At 31.7% G+C, this 16,196-nt stretch overlaps 1 protein-coding gene across 2 annotated transcripts; it reads right to left on the bottom strand.

Moving 5' to 3' along the window:
* Positions 1–288: 288 nt before the first annotated feature.
* On the bottom strand, positions 289–16,133 carry LOC129809670 (isocitrate dehydrogenase [NAD] subunit gamma, mitochondrial). Of its 2 annotated transcripts, XM_055859693.1 has the most exons (7): positions 15,946–16,113; positions 15,794–15,853; positions 15,633–15,736; positions 9,659–10,521; positions 5,973–6,048; positions 5,176–5,344; positions 289–510 (listed from the first exon to the last, which is right to left on the bottom strand). In XM_055859693.1, the coding sequence occupies exons 1-6, from the start codon at positions 16,000–16,002 to the stop codon at positions 5,317–5,319; spliced, it is 1,188 nt and encodes a 395-aa protein (XP_055715668.1). In that variant the 5' UTR covers positions 16,003–16,113; the 3' UTR covers positions 289–510; positions 5,176–5,316. The 2 variants fall into 2 exon arrangements, with proteins under 2 accessions (XP_055715668.1, XP_055715669.1); XM_055859694.1 differs by lacking the exon at positions 5,176–5,344 and having other exon boundaries at positions 15,946–16,133.
* Positions 16,134–16,196: the final 63 nt, after the last annotated feature.

Genomic DNA, 16,196 nt, shown 5'->3' with positions numbered 1-16,196 from the left:
ACATTTGGAGAAAATATTCATAAGTTTCAGATAATAAAAGATAAATTTATAAAAAAAAGTGAAATAGGTTGTAGAAAATTTCAAGACCTTTGTAACAATATGACACTTAGCAAAATCAGTTTATCCATTTCGCAAGCATTTATAAAAAATTACCTGTAACAGAAAAATTGTTCTTCAAAATCGCCATATTGATTTCCACGAATGCTAACAATCCATCATCCGCCATGTTTGAAATTGATCTTTTGACCCAAAAAACCTCCAGTAAACGAATAAAAAAAAACAACACAATTTCACTTGAAACAATCTTTTATTTTTCAACATTTCGTCAGAAATTGGTATAATTTGTGAACATGACTGCAATTCGGACATTACATGCCCCATCTACTAAATAAAATATTCTGTTGTACAATGATTCCTCACACAAGATTCTCCTGTTAAATAATTTACTTAAATAATACTCTCATAGATCCATTTATCAGTTTGATTTTATTTTTGCAACATTGTTGAAATCTGAAAAAAGCAACAGAGACAAATTAATGCACATCCGTGACAAAATAACAAAAAAACACGACAGAGGAAAAATAACGTCTAAAAAAAAAACAGCTGATTTTTGTGCTCAAAATGTTTTCTCGATAATGCCAATCACTTTGAAAACATGTCAAGAGACATTTTAAATTAATAAAGCAAAAAGTCATTAATTCTCCCGCAAAGATAGAGAATCCAACGTAGCATAGAGATTGCAAGGCGAGAAAGTACATAAAAAAAATCTTTATTGCCATGGCACAGCTTCTCGTTCCTATAGACTTTATAGAACTTCTTTTTAAACGCGATAGAAATAACATTTGCATGGAAAAGTGAAAGGCAAGATGCAGAGTAAAAGAAAATGCTACATATTGCAAGTCAATTTGCTTTCAGAAAACACAAAAAAGGAGAACAAATTGAAGTGCAATCCTCCCCCAAAAAAAGTTTTTTTTTATAGAGAAAAGTACAAATAAAGTAATTTACTTAAATAAATCAAATTATACGAAATTCCCTTTCTATAAAATGCAATTTTGCCGATGATTTGAGTGCATTTTAGACTAAAACTAGCTTCTACAAGTGAAAAGTTTGTTTTGGCGAACATGAAATCATTATCAATTAGGCGAACTCTCTAGTCTGGCTAGGTCAGCAAAAATGCATTTTTTTCTACTTTGAATGGAATGCTTCGGAAGTATCTATACAAGATGAAGATTTACATTCTGTCGAGGGAAGTAAAGATGATTTTTTTATGGTAAACATAGAGAAAGAAAGAATGGTAGATAAATTGTACACGATTATGGAGGAAATTCCAGGGGCATTCAACTAATAGTTTTGTAAGGCTCTTTTTTTCAAAAGGAAACTCGTCGAAAGCTTCAAGCAGAAAAGCTAACCTGCATTTTTTAAATTAAGCCCAAATTCAAAGTTAGTTTCATCATGAAAAAAGTAGTATAAATTTTCGTAGTGTTGATCAAAAAACTCGTCTAAAACCTTAAACAGATCAACAGATAAACGGACTATAAAATAAAACTGGTATATTGAGCAAATATTATAAAAAAAAGCCTTGAATAACCATGCAGTTTAGACAAAATCAAGCAATTAAAGAGGGGTGGTAATACGACGCATGATTTACGAAACGCTCGAACCCTGGCTCCGTTCAGTAGCAACTTTTCGAAGAGACAAAGCCACTTCAAGTTCAAAGTCAAGTCAAAACTATTCGAAAATCTATCAAAAGCCTAAAGTGTAAGTTCACATACTCGCCGCTGTAGCGCTGATTGTTTTGTCATTTCGAATTTCGGTACAGTAGACTCTCGCTAGTTCGGTTCTTTTAAGATCGGGCCACTTTTTAATTCGGGCATCAGTTAAATTAAAAAAAAAAAATTGAGAAAAATATATCGACATTTTTTAAGTTTTCGAATGAAGATAATATTCTGAAATTTGGCACGTTTCGTCTTAGTTATGATGTAATTTTGCATTATAAAAGGGGTTTCATGAAACTTACCATAAATACGAGTATGTAAACTTAGTATGAGTATGCGGAAGAACAAAAAAATCGTTGCATTTCAGACAACTTGATGCTCGAATTTCTCTCTAATTCGGGTGACATTTCGGTCCCAAATACCCGAATTTGAGAGAGTCTACTGTATTTTTGACATTTCAATCGTCAATAATATTTCAACAACATTGTGTAAATTGCTGTAAAAAGTTGATTTTTGTGTAGTTTTGTGGAATTTCAGGATGGTAAAACGTTTTGAATTGCAGTTTCATTGCAATAAATGTATTTCTTCATGAATTTATTAATTTTTGTGCAATCGTCGGTTTAAATGTTCGAACTTCCAATGTGTTTTTAGGTAAGTTCTCTCTGATATACCTTTGAATCGGTACAGAAAAAACCTTAACCGGAGAAAGCTCTTAAATCGGAAAAGTTATTACTGAACGAGAGGATCCTGTGCTTCAAAACTTTCACATCATTTACCGTTTCTCACCCGATTTGAACCGATTCATTAATCACGCAAAAGATCCTCCAAAATAGTTTAAGAGAGATTAGATTTTCGGACAAAAAGTTCTTATCGGTTAATAACTGGTTTCTTACTAGTTAATAACAGATTTGAAGCAGCATAGACTTATTAGAAATTCCAAAACCTTTGTAAAATGCCAAAACATCACCCCATTCTGTTGATTAATACGCTCCCAAGAACCTTCTTAGTACTTGATATTAAAAAAACAAAACTCGTCGAAAGATTTATAGCAACTAATTGATCATTATTTTTATTCGATTTTAATGCACAACGCACAATAAATTTTGTTTGTAAACATGTTTTCAAAATTTCATATGAGAGAGAGTAAGATGACTAGATCTCGGTTTCATTCACTCTCATTGAAATGTCAAAAACATGTTTACAAAACAAAAGTTATTGTGCGTTGGGCATAATAGGTAATTCGTTAAAAATAAAAACGAAAAGAAACATTTATACAACTGTATGTTTTAAATATATTTCTATGACGTCTTTGGTTATAAAGGAACTCGTCGAAAATCTCAAATATTTTTCTTTTTTTATTGAAAGATATCATACAAAAGGCCTTAGTTAGATATATTGAATTAATTTTCTGTGTTTAACCTGATAATCGTACTTTTTATACTACAGAAAAGCTAACCGTTTTAGACCAAATTTCTGACACAAAAATTACAAAAATGATTTATAAAAAAGTCAAAGAATTTAATTATAACAATATTCTTTATTTTTTGTTGAGTAAAACATTGTTGAGGAATTGATATGAAAGAAGAACCTGTAAAGGAGTTTTCCACCGTTTACACTCCGGAGGTTGGTTATCAACGCTAAGACGGCGGTGGACGCAAAACGCAAAACGTATAATTACTTGAAAAGGCTCGAGCATAAACACAATGAATAAATATAATAAATAAATAAATAAATAAATAAATATGATTAATTTAATCCCAAATGTAAATAAAAAAAATCAAATTCAAGTTTTTAAATTATTTTAAAATCTGAACTTATTCGAATTAGTCAAATACAAACCACGATGTAAAAAATCCAATAACTTATATGAAATCAAAGGCTTTTTTTCAAAACTTTAGAACGTATTCTTCAATAAAATACACGTAGAAAATTTATGCCAGATTGAATACGTTTGCACTTTAGACCAGATTTCTAAATACATTAAAAATTGCTAAACAAAAAAAACAATATAACTAAGCTATATATTAAAAACTAAATTGTAGAATTCTATTCTTTTATAAAATACTCATAGATAATTTATACCAGTTTATTAGTTTTACGATCTAGACCAACTTACCCAATATTTTCCGAAATTAACATGACATAAAACGTAAATAATTAAGTTTGACTTTTGAACTTGACTGTGTTTCAGCCAGATATTGTACATTCCTTTCACTAAAGAAAAGTCAAAAGTTTTAGACGAAATTTCTAACATAAAAAAATCGAAAATAATTCATAAGAAAGCCAAAGAATTCAATTATAACAGTTTTCTATATTTTTTTGCTGAGTGAAAATATATTGAAAATTTTTAATTGAGGAATTGATATGATGTATTTAGTAAAAACTAGTAAAAATGTATTAAAAAGAATATAATACATTATAAATAAAATAAAATATAAATTTTGCAATAGGTTTAGATCTGAAACTATACGAATTTGCCTAAAAGATGGAGAACCGCTGGTATAAAATTCACAGGCTTCGTACTAAAGCAATAAAGTACTCATAGAAAATTTATACCAGATTGAATCAGTTTACGCTTTAGACCAGTTTTCTAAATACATTGGAAATTACCAAAAAAACAATATAACTAAGCCATATATTAAAAACTAAATTACAGGATCCTAGCGATCCTATTCTTTTATAAAAATACTCAGACAATTTATACCAGTTTATTAGCTTTACGATTTACGCCAAATTACCCAAGATTTTCTGAAAATTACAAACAAGGACGACAGTAGGTTTTATGTTATCCCACATTTAACTGAAAATTTTGTACTACAACATAATACTTGTAGAAAACTTATACCAGATTTAAGATATAAATATACTAATTAGACCAATAAATTCATATTCTACGAACACCTAAACAACAAATATAAAGTTGAAAGGAATATTTATTAATGGTATCTATGATTTCAGTTTCCACTGACTACGCAAAAACTGTCAAAGTCGTGAAATAAAAACTGGTCTAAAGTCGACTAATTCATCCAATAATTTCAAAATCCTGGAATTTTCTTTCCTAGATAAATTTTGAAGTAACGATTGCATATTTAAATTATCCCAAAAGATTTTGATGAAAATTTCTACTCGTCTAACTCGTCTAAATCTTTGAATAGCTGCAGAAATGTAGGGAAAAATATTTTTAAATTCTTCAATGGTATGATTTGTCCCATATCTCTTCAAATATCACTAAAAACTAAAATTCCCAATTGACTCTGCATAAGTTATCGATCAGTTGAATGCCCCCGGATGGCGAAATGTGTACCATGCGCCAAGTTAAAAAAAATTAGATACATGCAGTGTAAGTGTAAGGTAGAAAAACAGCCAACAATGAAAATTGTGTTAAATTATTCAATGAGAAATTCTTTCACTAAAAACAGATAAAGAAAAATTTAACAGTGACAAATTCTACTATTCATACCTTTTTCATCATCTTTTTTTTCTTTAATTTTTTTTTTGTCATTGCACTTTAAATTCAATTAACCGTTTTATATGGAGGGTTTCTTGAATTTTAAATGCCATTTTTCTTAAGATTATTCTTGGGACATTTCTGGTTATTATTTTAATTAGTAATATCAAGTCCAACAGGCCTGTTTGGGGAGAGAAAAAAAAGAGAAAAGAAAGAGAAAGATGGATAAGATTAATTAAAATGACCAAATAACATAACAACAAAAAATAAATTGGGATAAAACTTTTTTTTCTTTTTGAGTTAGTCGCAAGACAAAATTCCAGTTTAATATCAATTATCTCACGAGGATTTTCAGGGAGGGTAAAAAAAAACTTAAGCACACCACACAAATTGTCTCTCCCAGAGATGTTTGTTATTGAGAAAATGGGCTTTTCCAGGGAAAGTGCCTCAAACCCAAACGCAAAAACACAACACAAAATGGAGGGAGAATGGGGGGTCGAAGAAAAATGTGCACAAAAGTGTGTGTGGATGCTTCGAGTGCCTCTCTAAATTCCCCGCCAAATCACTGGAAAAATCTCTAGTCACTTCTCTCTTTTAGTCCCCTTTTGAGCATTTGACTCCTCAAAAGGGACACCCCTACCCTTTATATCCTTATCACAATTCACGTGGGAATCCACTCCCCAAATGATAAATCATCCCCCCAAAACGCAGAAATTGCAAAGTAAGACCACCTCTCGATCTTCCATCCCGAAAGACACCGAAAGGGAAGCCTTATCTTGAGGAGAAAATTGAGATAAATGAAAATTTACCAGTGGGTCACCTTCGATGAGAGATGCTTGATGATATTCTCCACAATCTCACTGCTGCTATTAGTTCCGCCAATATCTGCGAAAGTAACCCCGGAAATCGAGTTAAAAACCGCAAAATTACCCAGGGAAAATCTCAAGGGCAACTTTAACAGAGTTGAGATATTTTTTTCCAGGGGTAAATTATAGATAAAGATTAGGATAAATGTGCTTTTCTATTAGGGGAAAGTACTCTCCCTTCGAATGTTCATGCCTTCGACTACTGTGAATTTTCTCTTATTTTTCCTAAGAGACTTACACATTTCTATTAAATATTAGTTGGCTTATCACCAATTGTTGATAAATCCGTGATAATTTAGTGTACATCTCTTACGAAAAACAAATGAAATTCACATTATTCGAAGGCATGAACGTTCGAAGGGAGAGCACTTTCCCCTAATAAAGAATTTGTTAGTCTATTTTGGTAGGGCTTTTAATTTTTCTTACAAAAAAACACGAATTTCTTGGACGTTTTAATTAAAGTCTGCCAAAAGTCAATATAGGCCACGCCCCCTTTTGAAATAATGATGAGTGTTTATCAATTTACACCCTAAAATTAGCTCATATATAGAAAAAAAATTATCAATTCTTTTGCTTCAATTTTGTTTCTGAATTCAAAATTTATATTCTGCAATTTTGGCATGTTTCTGAAATTCTTAAAAGCGTCATTACGACTGTTCACGCAATTTGAGTGAGGTGCTGTATAAAAAGTTACTAACATGCTACCAAAAAGGCCTATACGGGGCAATCATCTTCCAGATGAACCCCTAATTAAAAAAAGGCCTATAGCGCTAAAATCTTGTCACAATTGTCAATTTGACGTCAATAAATTTAACTTCCTGTAGACACTCTTTGTGAAAGCAAGTGATTTTATATCGTGGAAATTCTTGTAACCGTTTCCGCTATTTTACAAACATACAAACGATCCTAGAAACGCTTCACGCTTCCCTGTTTCTAGAAACGTTTCTGTGTTTTTAAAACCATTTCCATATTAATAATTTTTTTTTGACGTCTCTCAAAAGCATTTCTACATTTCGTCAATTAAATCAGCATTTGTCGTAACTTCCTTTTGGCAACTTTTCAAGAGACGAAATTTTCAGTTCAACATTATTTTTCTTAAAAATGAGCCCCGAATGCGATACTTTTGAGTCAAAATAATAAAAGTGGCACTAATAAACTGTAAGTTAACTTGAGAAAATCTTTATAAAATGATTTAAAAGCTAAGATATTGAGATATATGTTAGAAGAAAGACAATAATATTTTATCGTAACTTGCACCGTTTATAAAGCCGTAACTTCCAATGTATGGAGATCTTGGAAGTTACGACAATTTTAAAAAACACATTATATCAATTTTAATTACTCTAGTGATAATGAGTGCCTTTATTTCACTAAATTAGTCAATTAAACTGGTCCCTGTCCCTAAAAGCTTTTATTTCATAAATTTTATTTAATAAATTTTGTGCACCGTGTCGCTTGTTTTGTTTTAAATTAATGACAGATGGGCAGGGTTTTTTCCTTACTTTTTTTCTCACAAATATCGAATTAAAATGCTTTAATGTTGCATTATTCGCACTGTCTTTGGATACATGAAAGAGTTTGTAAACGTTTTAATGAGAAATATTAATTTTTTTCTGCAAATTACAAGCCACGCAAGCGAGCTAAAAAAGTTACGGCAAATGCTGATTAGAGCAAATTTTGCATGAAAATTTGTCGTAACTTCCCCAAAAATAGAAGTTACGACAAATTCTGATAAATTTTTATTAATTAAGGGCACTTACGATAATTTTTGTTTAAAATAATTTTTAATGGGCTTATAAATGTTTCTTTTTCTCAAGTGAGTGTAATAAACAAAATTACGCCGAATCTAAATATGTATATATCCCAAAATCGCAAACATTAAGTTACGACAAATGCTGATTTAACTGACGATTTGTAAAATACGTTTAAAATTTAGAATTAATCGAGGGGTAACTCGGGTAACTCATTCTCATTTTTACTGCCAAATGTTTCTAGTTTCTCTGGTACAGTTCTTGGGTTTTGCAGGGTTTGCAATAGGAAAATTGAATTTATCCCATTGCCTTTGGACAATGCAATGGTTTATCCTATTTCGCGATGCAAAAACGAGGGTTCTTTTTGAGAAAAATTGGGTTTCGCAATGCAGTTCTTGGAGTTTTTCGGGATTTGAGATTCTCGGATTTCGCGACACAAAAATTGGGTTTCTCGATGCAATTGTAAAATTTCTTGGGTTTGGCGATGCATTTCTTTAGTTGCTCTGGTTTCGCGATGCAGTTCTTGAGTTTCTTGAGATTTGCGATGCGAAAATTGAGGTTTTATTTTTTAATTTCACGATGCAAAAATTGAGTTTCTCGGTACAATTCTTGAGTTTCTCGGATTTTGCGATGCAAAAATTAGGTTTCTCGAGTTTAGTAATGCGTTTCTCGGACAATTGACTAATGGCTTTCAAAGTGAATCACCCCTTGCCTTTTTATCTATTCATAACACATTAAATATTGAATTTTTACAGAGAATTTAATAATAGAACGTGACCTATTTTTTCAGCAGACTTTACTCATAATGTCCAATCAGACAACTTTGAAAAGAAATCGCAATATTGCTGCACCTAAGTAACTTCATGCAAAACTTCTATAAAACTTTGATAAACCTAGAATGTATGCTCAACTAATATAAGAATTGTCAAAAAAAAATATTAATATTGCAAAAAGAAATGAAAAAATTATAACAAAGTTCGGAAGATGTCCTAAAATAATTATAAAATTCATACCAAAAATATTTCAAAATTTACTTCCATTTATTGTATGAGCTTAAACAGTGTTATATTTTCTTATGCACAAAAACTTTTTAATATAAACTAAACGTAATCATCAATGAACATTTAAGAAACAAATATTTGTAATACAACCTTTGAAACTTAGATCCGCAAAATCGAACCATAAGTAAATGCGTCGCTGTATTTTCTAATTTTTCTGAAGGCAAAAAAAAATCAATAACTTCTATATGCAACATTCATAAAGAAAAACTCTAGATACAGACAACAATTCATGTTGGAAATAACAACCAAGAAGAACATATTTAGAGTAACATAACCTCTCTCCTGCATTTTTATCAGGAAGTATTTTTCACTAATTTTCTTATTTTGAAAGCTGTATAAAGAGATTTAGAATACCCTAAAAAGTTCTTGACAATTTCTTGACGAGAACATATAAAGTAGAAATTATCTCAAAAAGTCTCAAAATATAATCTGTCTAGATTAGGTTATCTCCAACATAACCTCAATCGGTGACATAACCTCGTACCTATTCACAGAAATCATTACGAATAAGAATTAGTCGCTCTGAAAAATTTCGTATTTCAGTTCAATAATTGCAGAATCAGATAATTCAGCACTTGGTTAAAATTCTTTCAAGAATATTCATAACTTCAAAAGCAGGTCAAATTTTCCTTTCAAATGCCAATCTCCTACTTTGAGAAGCAAATGAAAACGGAAAGAAACCCCTTTTTCCATTCGATACACCCATTAAACCGTCTGAGCCGTCTGATCAAGTACGGTTAATTAATATGTTAATCCCACAATTAGGTAAAGAAATTGCTATTTATGCAATATATTGCGATATGATAGCTATCATTACCTTTGGTGCGCAGATTATCATCCACTAGAGTCTTGTGAATAGCTTCAGAGATGATTGATGCATGATGCTTGTGGCCCAGGTGATTAAGCATGTCAACGGAGGCATTTAACATAGCAACTGGATTCGCGATATTCTTCCCTGCAATGGCAGTTCCAGTGTTTCGAGTTCCGGGCTCAAAGATGGCATAGTGATCACCATAGTTCTTTCCGGAGAGCAATCCAGCTCCTCCAATTAATCCACAAATAACATTTGTGATAATTGTCCCATAGAGATTTGTCGTGTTCATCACGTCAAATTGATAGGGATTAGAAACGAGTTGCATGCAGCAATTATCAATGATCATATCATTGTGCTCAATTTCTGGGTACTCTTTGGACAATTCCCGAGACACCTCGAGGAAAAGCCCATCTGAGAGCTTCATAATATTGGCCTTGTGGATGGTTGTAACCTTCTTTCGGCCACATGCACGAGCATGTTCAAAGGCAAAACGAGCAACTCTCTCAGAATTTTCCCTCGTGACCACCTTCATGCTTTCTACAACTCCCGGAACACTCTCATGTTCCAGCATAGCATACTCCCCCTCAGTATTCTGCCTCACTATATCAATATCAATAGGTTTCTGATGCCTCGTAAGGATACCTGGGTATGTCTTGCAATTCATAACATTCACAAAGAGATCCAATTCATTCCTCAGAGCTACATTTCGCGAGATAACTCCCGCTTCTTCACTCTTTGTCTCAATATTTCCCTTGATTGCCACACCGTTCCTTTTAATCGATGTTATGGCATAATCAAGATCTTCATTCCCCTCCTCCGTTCCAGCAATATCAATCACCTCGAAATCCACCGGAACCCCAGCGTAGCTGAAAATCCCCCAGAGAATTCCCTTTTTAATAATCCATCTCTTCAAGATCTTTTTGAGACCTTATGACTCACAGAGATCACACTGATCAACTCCAAATGATAAGGAATTGCTACAACAAACACTTGTAACACTTGCAAGTGCTTTGGTAATTCTTAAAGCTAATCTATTTGGATGGTTATTGGGAAATGCAGCTAAAACACGCGATAGTTTTGCTTGTTGCATTTAAAATACTTTGAGAAAATTATTTTTTTTCGTTGAGAAAGAAGCTGAGTTAATTTCCACAAAGAGAAAGGAAAATATTGTAAAAATGCGTTTTTTGGACTTCAAACAAGAATTTAAAATTTACAGGTGAGTGCAAAAAATATTGACGCATGTGTTTATGAGGTTTCATCTAAAGGAAGTAATACTACTATGGTGTTCTGGTGTTAGTAAACAATTTTCACGAAGAAAATTACAGTAAAGTGCATTTTTCAAGCCCATATTGCTTTAATTCATAATTTTCCTGTTATTTAAGAATCGAGAAATGCTTTACTGGGAAAAATCAATATTCAAAGTAATGATTTATTAATAATAATTACAGAAATCATAAATCTTAAGATATTTTCCTTTTAAAATTGAGTTATTCTGAAGTCCAAACATCAATTTTCAAAAATTGATGAATGTCTGAATATACCAGCAAAACTTTGAGAGGTTATAGAAATTTCATTTTCATATAAAACGTTTAAAACAAAGGACAAAGTCGTGCTGCACAATATGTTTAAATATCAAGGCATTCCAATTAAAATTCTCACACAAATAAGTTTCCCTATAAATCTATTCATCATTGAGACAAAGAGGTTATATTATTGTGTAAGGTTATGTTTGACCTAATTCAAGAAATAATTAGGTTATAATGAAAATTCTGCAGTGATTTCGCAAAGGGAGAGCCAAAATAATGTTAAATTAGTGATTGGGGTCATTAGAGTAGTTTATCATATTTCAGTATCACTTCTGTATAACTTCATAGTACTAATTGACTTTTAGGTCTAAATTAACTAAATTGTTAATTTATCTAAATTATTAATCGCGGTTAAACAAAACTTCTTTAGAAATATCTCATATTCAAAATATGACCATTTTTAGATAACCTCTATCTTAATTTAAAAATTTTAAAACTAAATTCTTATCCAAAAGGAAAATAGAAAGCCTCTTTTCGTATGAAAGCAATTTTATGACAATAATGAATAGAAATTAAGTAAAATAAAATCCTTCAAAGCGTAAAGAACAAGTGTCTTAACATAGATAAAATGGATCGCGATATGCACAAAATACTTAACTTTATAAAAAAAAAATACATTGGGCTTAATAAGGAAATAACTTCTCAAAACCATAAATTTTGTCGTTTGGGTCTAATGATGAATCCAAGTCTCTCATTAACCCATAAAGTAAGTTAAAAGGGTGGCAAGGCGCTCTAGACTCTGTAAATCGCTCTAACTCGTGACTTGGATGCTACATCTTTAAAGTACTTTCGCATTATTTAACATTTACGGATTCACAACCGTTCTGTACCTAATCATAAATCACTCGAAATATCCTCAAAATAGTTTTAAGTAATAAAATTGATTTTAGAATTAAAATGAGTTACCGGTTATGAACCGGTTCACAACCGATTTGCACCGATTTATTCGAATAAAAAAATCACAAGTCTTGTATTTACTTATTTTCTGTTTGAAAAAACAATTGAACCGCTCAAATGACGTAAAACACCTTCTTGTTCATCAAACTGCAAGAAGCTTCTTTTTGATATTTTTTTGTTTCAGTATTCTGAAGACCTCCGTAATCACTTAACAAAATCACTTGTGGCAAAACTGACAGTACATGATGAGACTAAGCAGGCATCATTGTTTCATATTAAATTTCGGTAGAAAAACATTTTTTACTGTGTTGTACATTTAAATATTTTCGATCATCTATGTGGGAAAATTTGTCAGTAAGGTGATAAGACTGTCATTTTTTTTATTGAAAATTTATCGGTTTTCAAGTTCCATCCCTTTCAAGTCCTTAAATCCCTTATTTTTGTCCGTTAAACATTTTCCTCACTATATTTCAGCAAAATTTATAAAAAAAAACTTCATTAAAATGATCCTAATTAGGTTATTAAAGTTAATAATTAAATTACTAAAAGATATTAATCTCCAATGACTGAAAATAAATACTCTGGAGCTATACTTATTGCCACCTGAAAAGCGCCATTTTAATAAATATGTTGTCATAGTACTCAAAGTTCTAACAGTATGAAATTCAAAAGGCAATTTTTTATATCCGTTTGAAAATACCTTCAAACATTTTTTTTAATTTTTTCCAAAAAATTTCTTTTCTGAGTTTTCCAGTATGAAGGGATTAAGCTACAGTAGACTCTCGCTAATTCAGCTCTTTTAAGATCGGGCTACTTTTTAATTCGGGCGACAGTTAAATTCGAAAAAAGTTCGTTGACATTTTTCAAGTTTGATTATGATTATTGAACGAAGCAAATATCCTTAAATTTACCATGATTTGTCTTAAGTTTTCATGTGATTTTGCATTATTAAGGGATTTTCATGAAATTTACAATATATATGAGTATGTAAACTTAATATGTGCATGCAGATGAACAAAAAATCGTTGCATTTCAAAAAGTTTGTCGCCCGAATTTCTCTCTAATTCGGGTGACATTTCGGTCCCAAATGTCTGAATTTGAGAGAGTCTACTGTATAACTATTGCCTCTCTATGGAGTTTAAGCAGTAAAATTTTAGGTTATGATCAACATAACCATAAAAAATCTAATAGCATAATATGAAAAAGAAATAAGGTTTATTTTATTTTCAAATCATATATTTACTGCAAGATATCAATTTCTCTGAGTGAGTGAGAATGTTTCAATTGGCTTCAATCTACCAGTAAAAAATGACAATATTTTTACATAACCTCACTCACTTTGGAGCTTAACCTCTAGGTTATTTAAACAAATTTCCTAATTCAGTCTATTTACGAGAAGAAAAAATTAAGAATTGTAAAAAAATAAGTTTTTCCCTTACAATTTTTTTTTAAATAAGATTTTCTTTTAAATCTATCGATCCTCTGTCGACTGTTAAGTACCGTCGTTGCGGGTGACTTTGCACTCGGGGGGTGACTTTGCACTCTGCTGTTCGTGAGACTTTGAACAATTCTAGCACTTATTGATAGTCTTCGCCGATCCGGTCTACCATATCAAAGTATATAGGGATATGTTAAGTACCAATTAAGGTACAATGATCCTCAAAAGGATTCTTGTAGTTTCAGTAATAGTCAATGAAATCCTAGTATAGGTATTTTGTCAAAAAGCTACTCCGCGAAAAAGTTATCTGAAAATGCAATTCCAAAACCGATTTCAGAGAAGTAAATTGCCCAAATCTATTCTAAATTTATCTGGCTAGAATAATCCACTTCGATTTTGTTCATTATTTTTATTAAAATATTTTTTTTTCACTATAATCTTCCTAAGAACGCATGATTTATGTTATAAAAATGCATGTGACGGTCTTTCTTAAGCTTTATTATAGAAGTATTTGGCTAAAAATTATCCAATTTTTTGATAATTTAAGATAAAATGACCGAGATCTACAAGATGGTGTGGTCGCCATCTTGTTTTGACGTTTCTGTCCGCCATTTTGAATAACTGTCAAAACAAAAATCTCATCCGATTGAGCTGAAATTTTAGTATGTTCTAGCTGATGTCAAAACCTTTTCAGAACATATATAACATCCGATCCATGTCAAGCGATTGTCTGGATACTGGGGCTCCAAGTTCAAAATTTTAACACTTTCATGAAAACAGAACTACAGAGGGCTTCTTTTATCGAAACCATCACAAAAAAGGCAGTACTATCGTTAGGCGATGAGATCTAAATAACAAACAAAAAGAAAAGTAATGTTTTTCTTTATAACAGAATATTATTTGAAGATCTGAAAAACTGTTTTGCAAAGATGAAAAAATAATAAAAATAAATAAATGCACTTTTCATTTTTTTTAAATTATGTTAGAGTAAATAAATATAAAAAATAAAAGCCTCAACCATTTTTAATGGTTACTGAGGCATTTCGTTTAGGTTTTAAAATTAATGATTAGAAAATAAAGATCGCCAAAATATGAATATTTCAAATTTTTAAACTTTGAGCCTCTGTATCAAGGTAAATACTTGACGTAGACCGGAACATAGATACGTTCTGAAAAGGTCTTGATATCAGCTACAACATACTAAAATTTCAACCCAATCGAACCAGTTTTAGAGTTTGACAGTTATTCAAAATGGCGGACAGAAACGTCAAATCAAGATGGCGATCATGTCATCTTGTAGATCTCGTGCATCTTACCCTTAGATGTGAATATCTTCATTGTCGTTTATTATCAGAAATTGTTGATTTTTTAGTATTTATTAAAAAGTGCAAAGTCACCCGCACCTTATCCCCAGTGCAAGCCTTTTTTCTTGATTTTTTTAAGCATAGTAAAATTTTATAAAATTAATGCTAGTGGCACAAAATCCATTCATTAACAACTGAATACAAATAATTTTACTCAAAAACCCCCCTCCTTTCACTTTAACTATCCACTTTTAGAGAGCAAAGTTGAAAAACAGCGAAAAAACGTGCAAAGTCACCCGCAACGACGGTACTGGATTTACCAAAATAATTACTTAAAAAAAATAGAAGATATGCGCGGTACTATTTCATGCATGGGACTGTAAATATGCAATTTTCTTTGAATTTCAAGTGGAAAACCTTGAGATTTCTCGAAGAAATGTAAAATTATTCTGTTTTTGAAGTGCAATCGTTTGTTTTTTTTCTCAATCAAAGCGCAATTGATTTTAATTTGTGCTATAATTGGCTAAATTATAATAATTTTTAATTACATAGTAGAATGAAATATAAGCCATATTGCTCATATCAAAATTAAAAAAGAAAATAAATTTAAAATCTTTTATCCTTGTTCTAGAATTTTCCCAATCGGGATTTTGAGGATAACAAGGATTTGGGTAGATTTTTCTCGATTTTTTCGAATTGACAACCGATCAGGGCAAAAGTGGGTCATCTGGTGGGTAGTCAGGGACACTTACCTGAAGATATCGCGAACGTAGTTCATCAGTTCTGGTCCAATTCCTCCTCCGGGAAGCATTGTGACCGCATGTCGTCCTCCGTATTGAGCATTGGGGATTTTGGTCTGCGCAAAAATACATGTCATTCGACAATTTGGGTCTTGGACTCATGAAATACCTACAAGTTTCTTCTGCAGGGGACTCTTGTGCTGAATCTCTGCCGCTGCAGCCACGGAATAGCTCTGAAAAGGTGCCAAAGTGCCCGGATCAGTGGAGTCTCCTTGAGAAAATTACATAACCCATGCCATTTGATGAGTTTTGCGCCAATATTTACCCGATTAACTGCCGGAACCACAATGTTCTGGGTCAATTTAACCAATCTTAGGGCCATTGTGGGCGAGACAGGTGTTCAGAATTGCAAAAAACCACGTGAAAAGAGCCAAAAGAAATTTGGAAAACAAATACACCCCGCAAAAATGGAGTTTCCAGTGACGTTTCGAATGTCGCGATGTTTTTTCTATCATCGAAAATTGCACGAGCTTTTATTGAATTTGGAAATTTTGAACCGTAACGAATTCAATCAAA

Source organism: Phlebotomus papatasi, chromosome 1 (assembly GCF_024763615.1).
Source record: "Phlebotomus papatasi isolate M1 chromosome 1, Ppap_2.1, whole genome shotgun sequence".
NCBI lineage: Eukaryota > Metazoa > Arthropoda > Insecta > Diptera > Psychodidae > Phlebotomus > Phlebotomus papatasi.
The sequence above is the reverse complement of the archived record's forward strand: the minus strand, read 5'-3'. Positions and strand labels throughout refer to the sequence as shown.

Coding starts and splice junctions, on each gene's coding strand:
- LOC129809670 (XM_055859693.1), bottom strand. CDS start 16,002: ATGGCCCTAAGATTGGTTAAATTGACCCAGAACATTGTGGTTCCGGCA. Junction 15,854..15,945: donor TGGTTCCGGCAGTTAATCGG/GTAAATATTGGC, acceptor GCACCTTTTCAG/AGCTATTCCGTGGCTGCAGC. Junction 6,049..9,658: donor TGATAATCTGCGCACCAAAG/GTAATGATAGCT, acceptor TTACTTTCGCAG/ATATTGGCGGAACTAATAGC.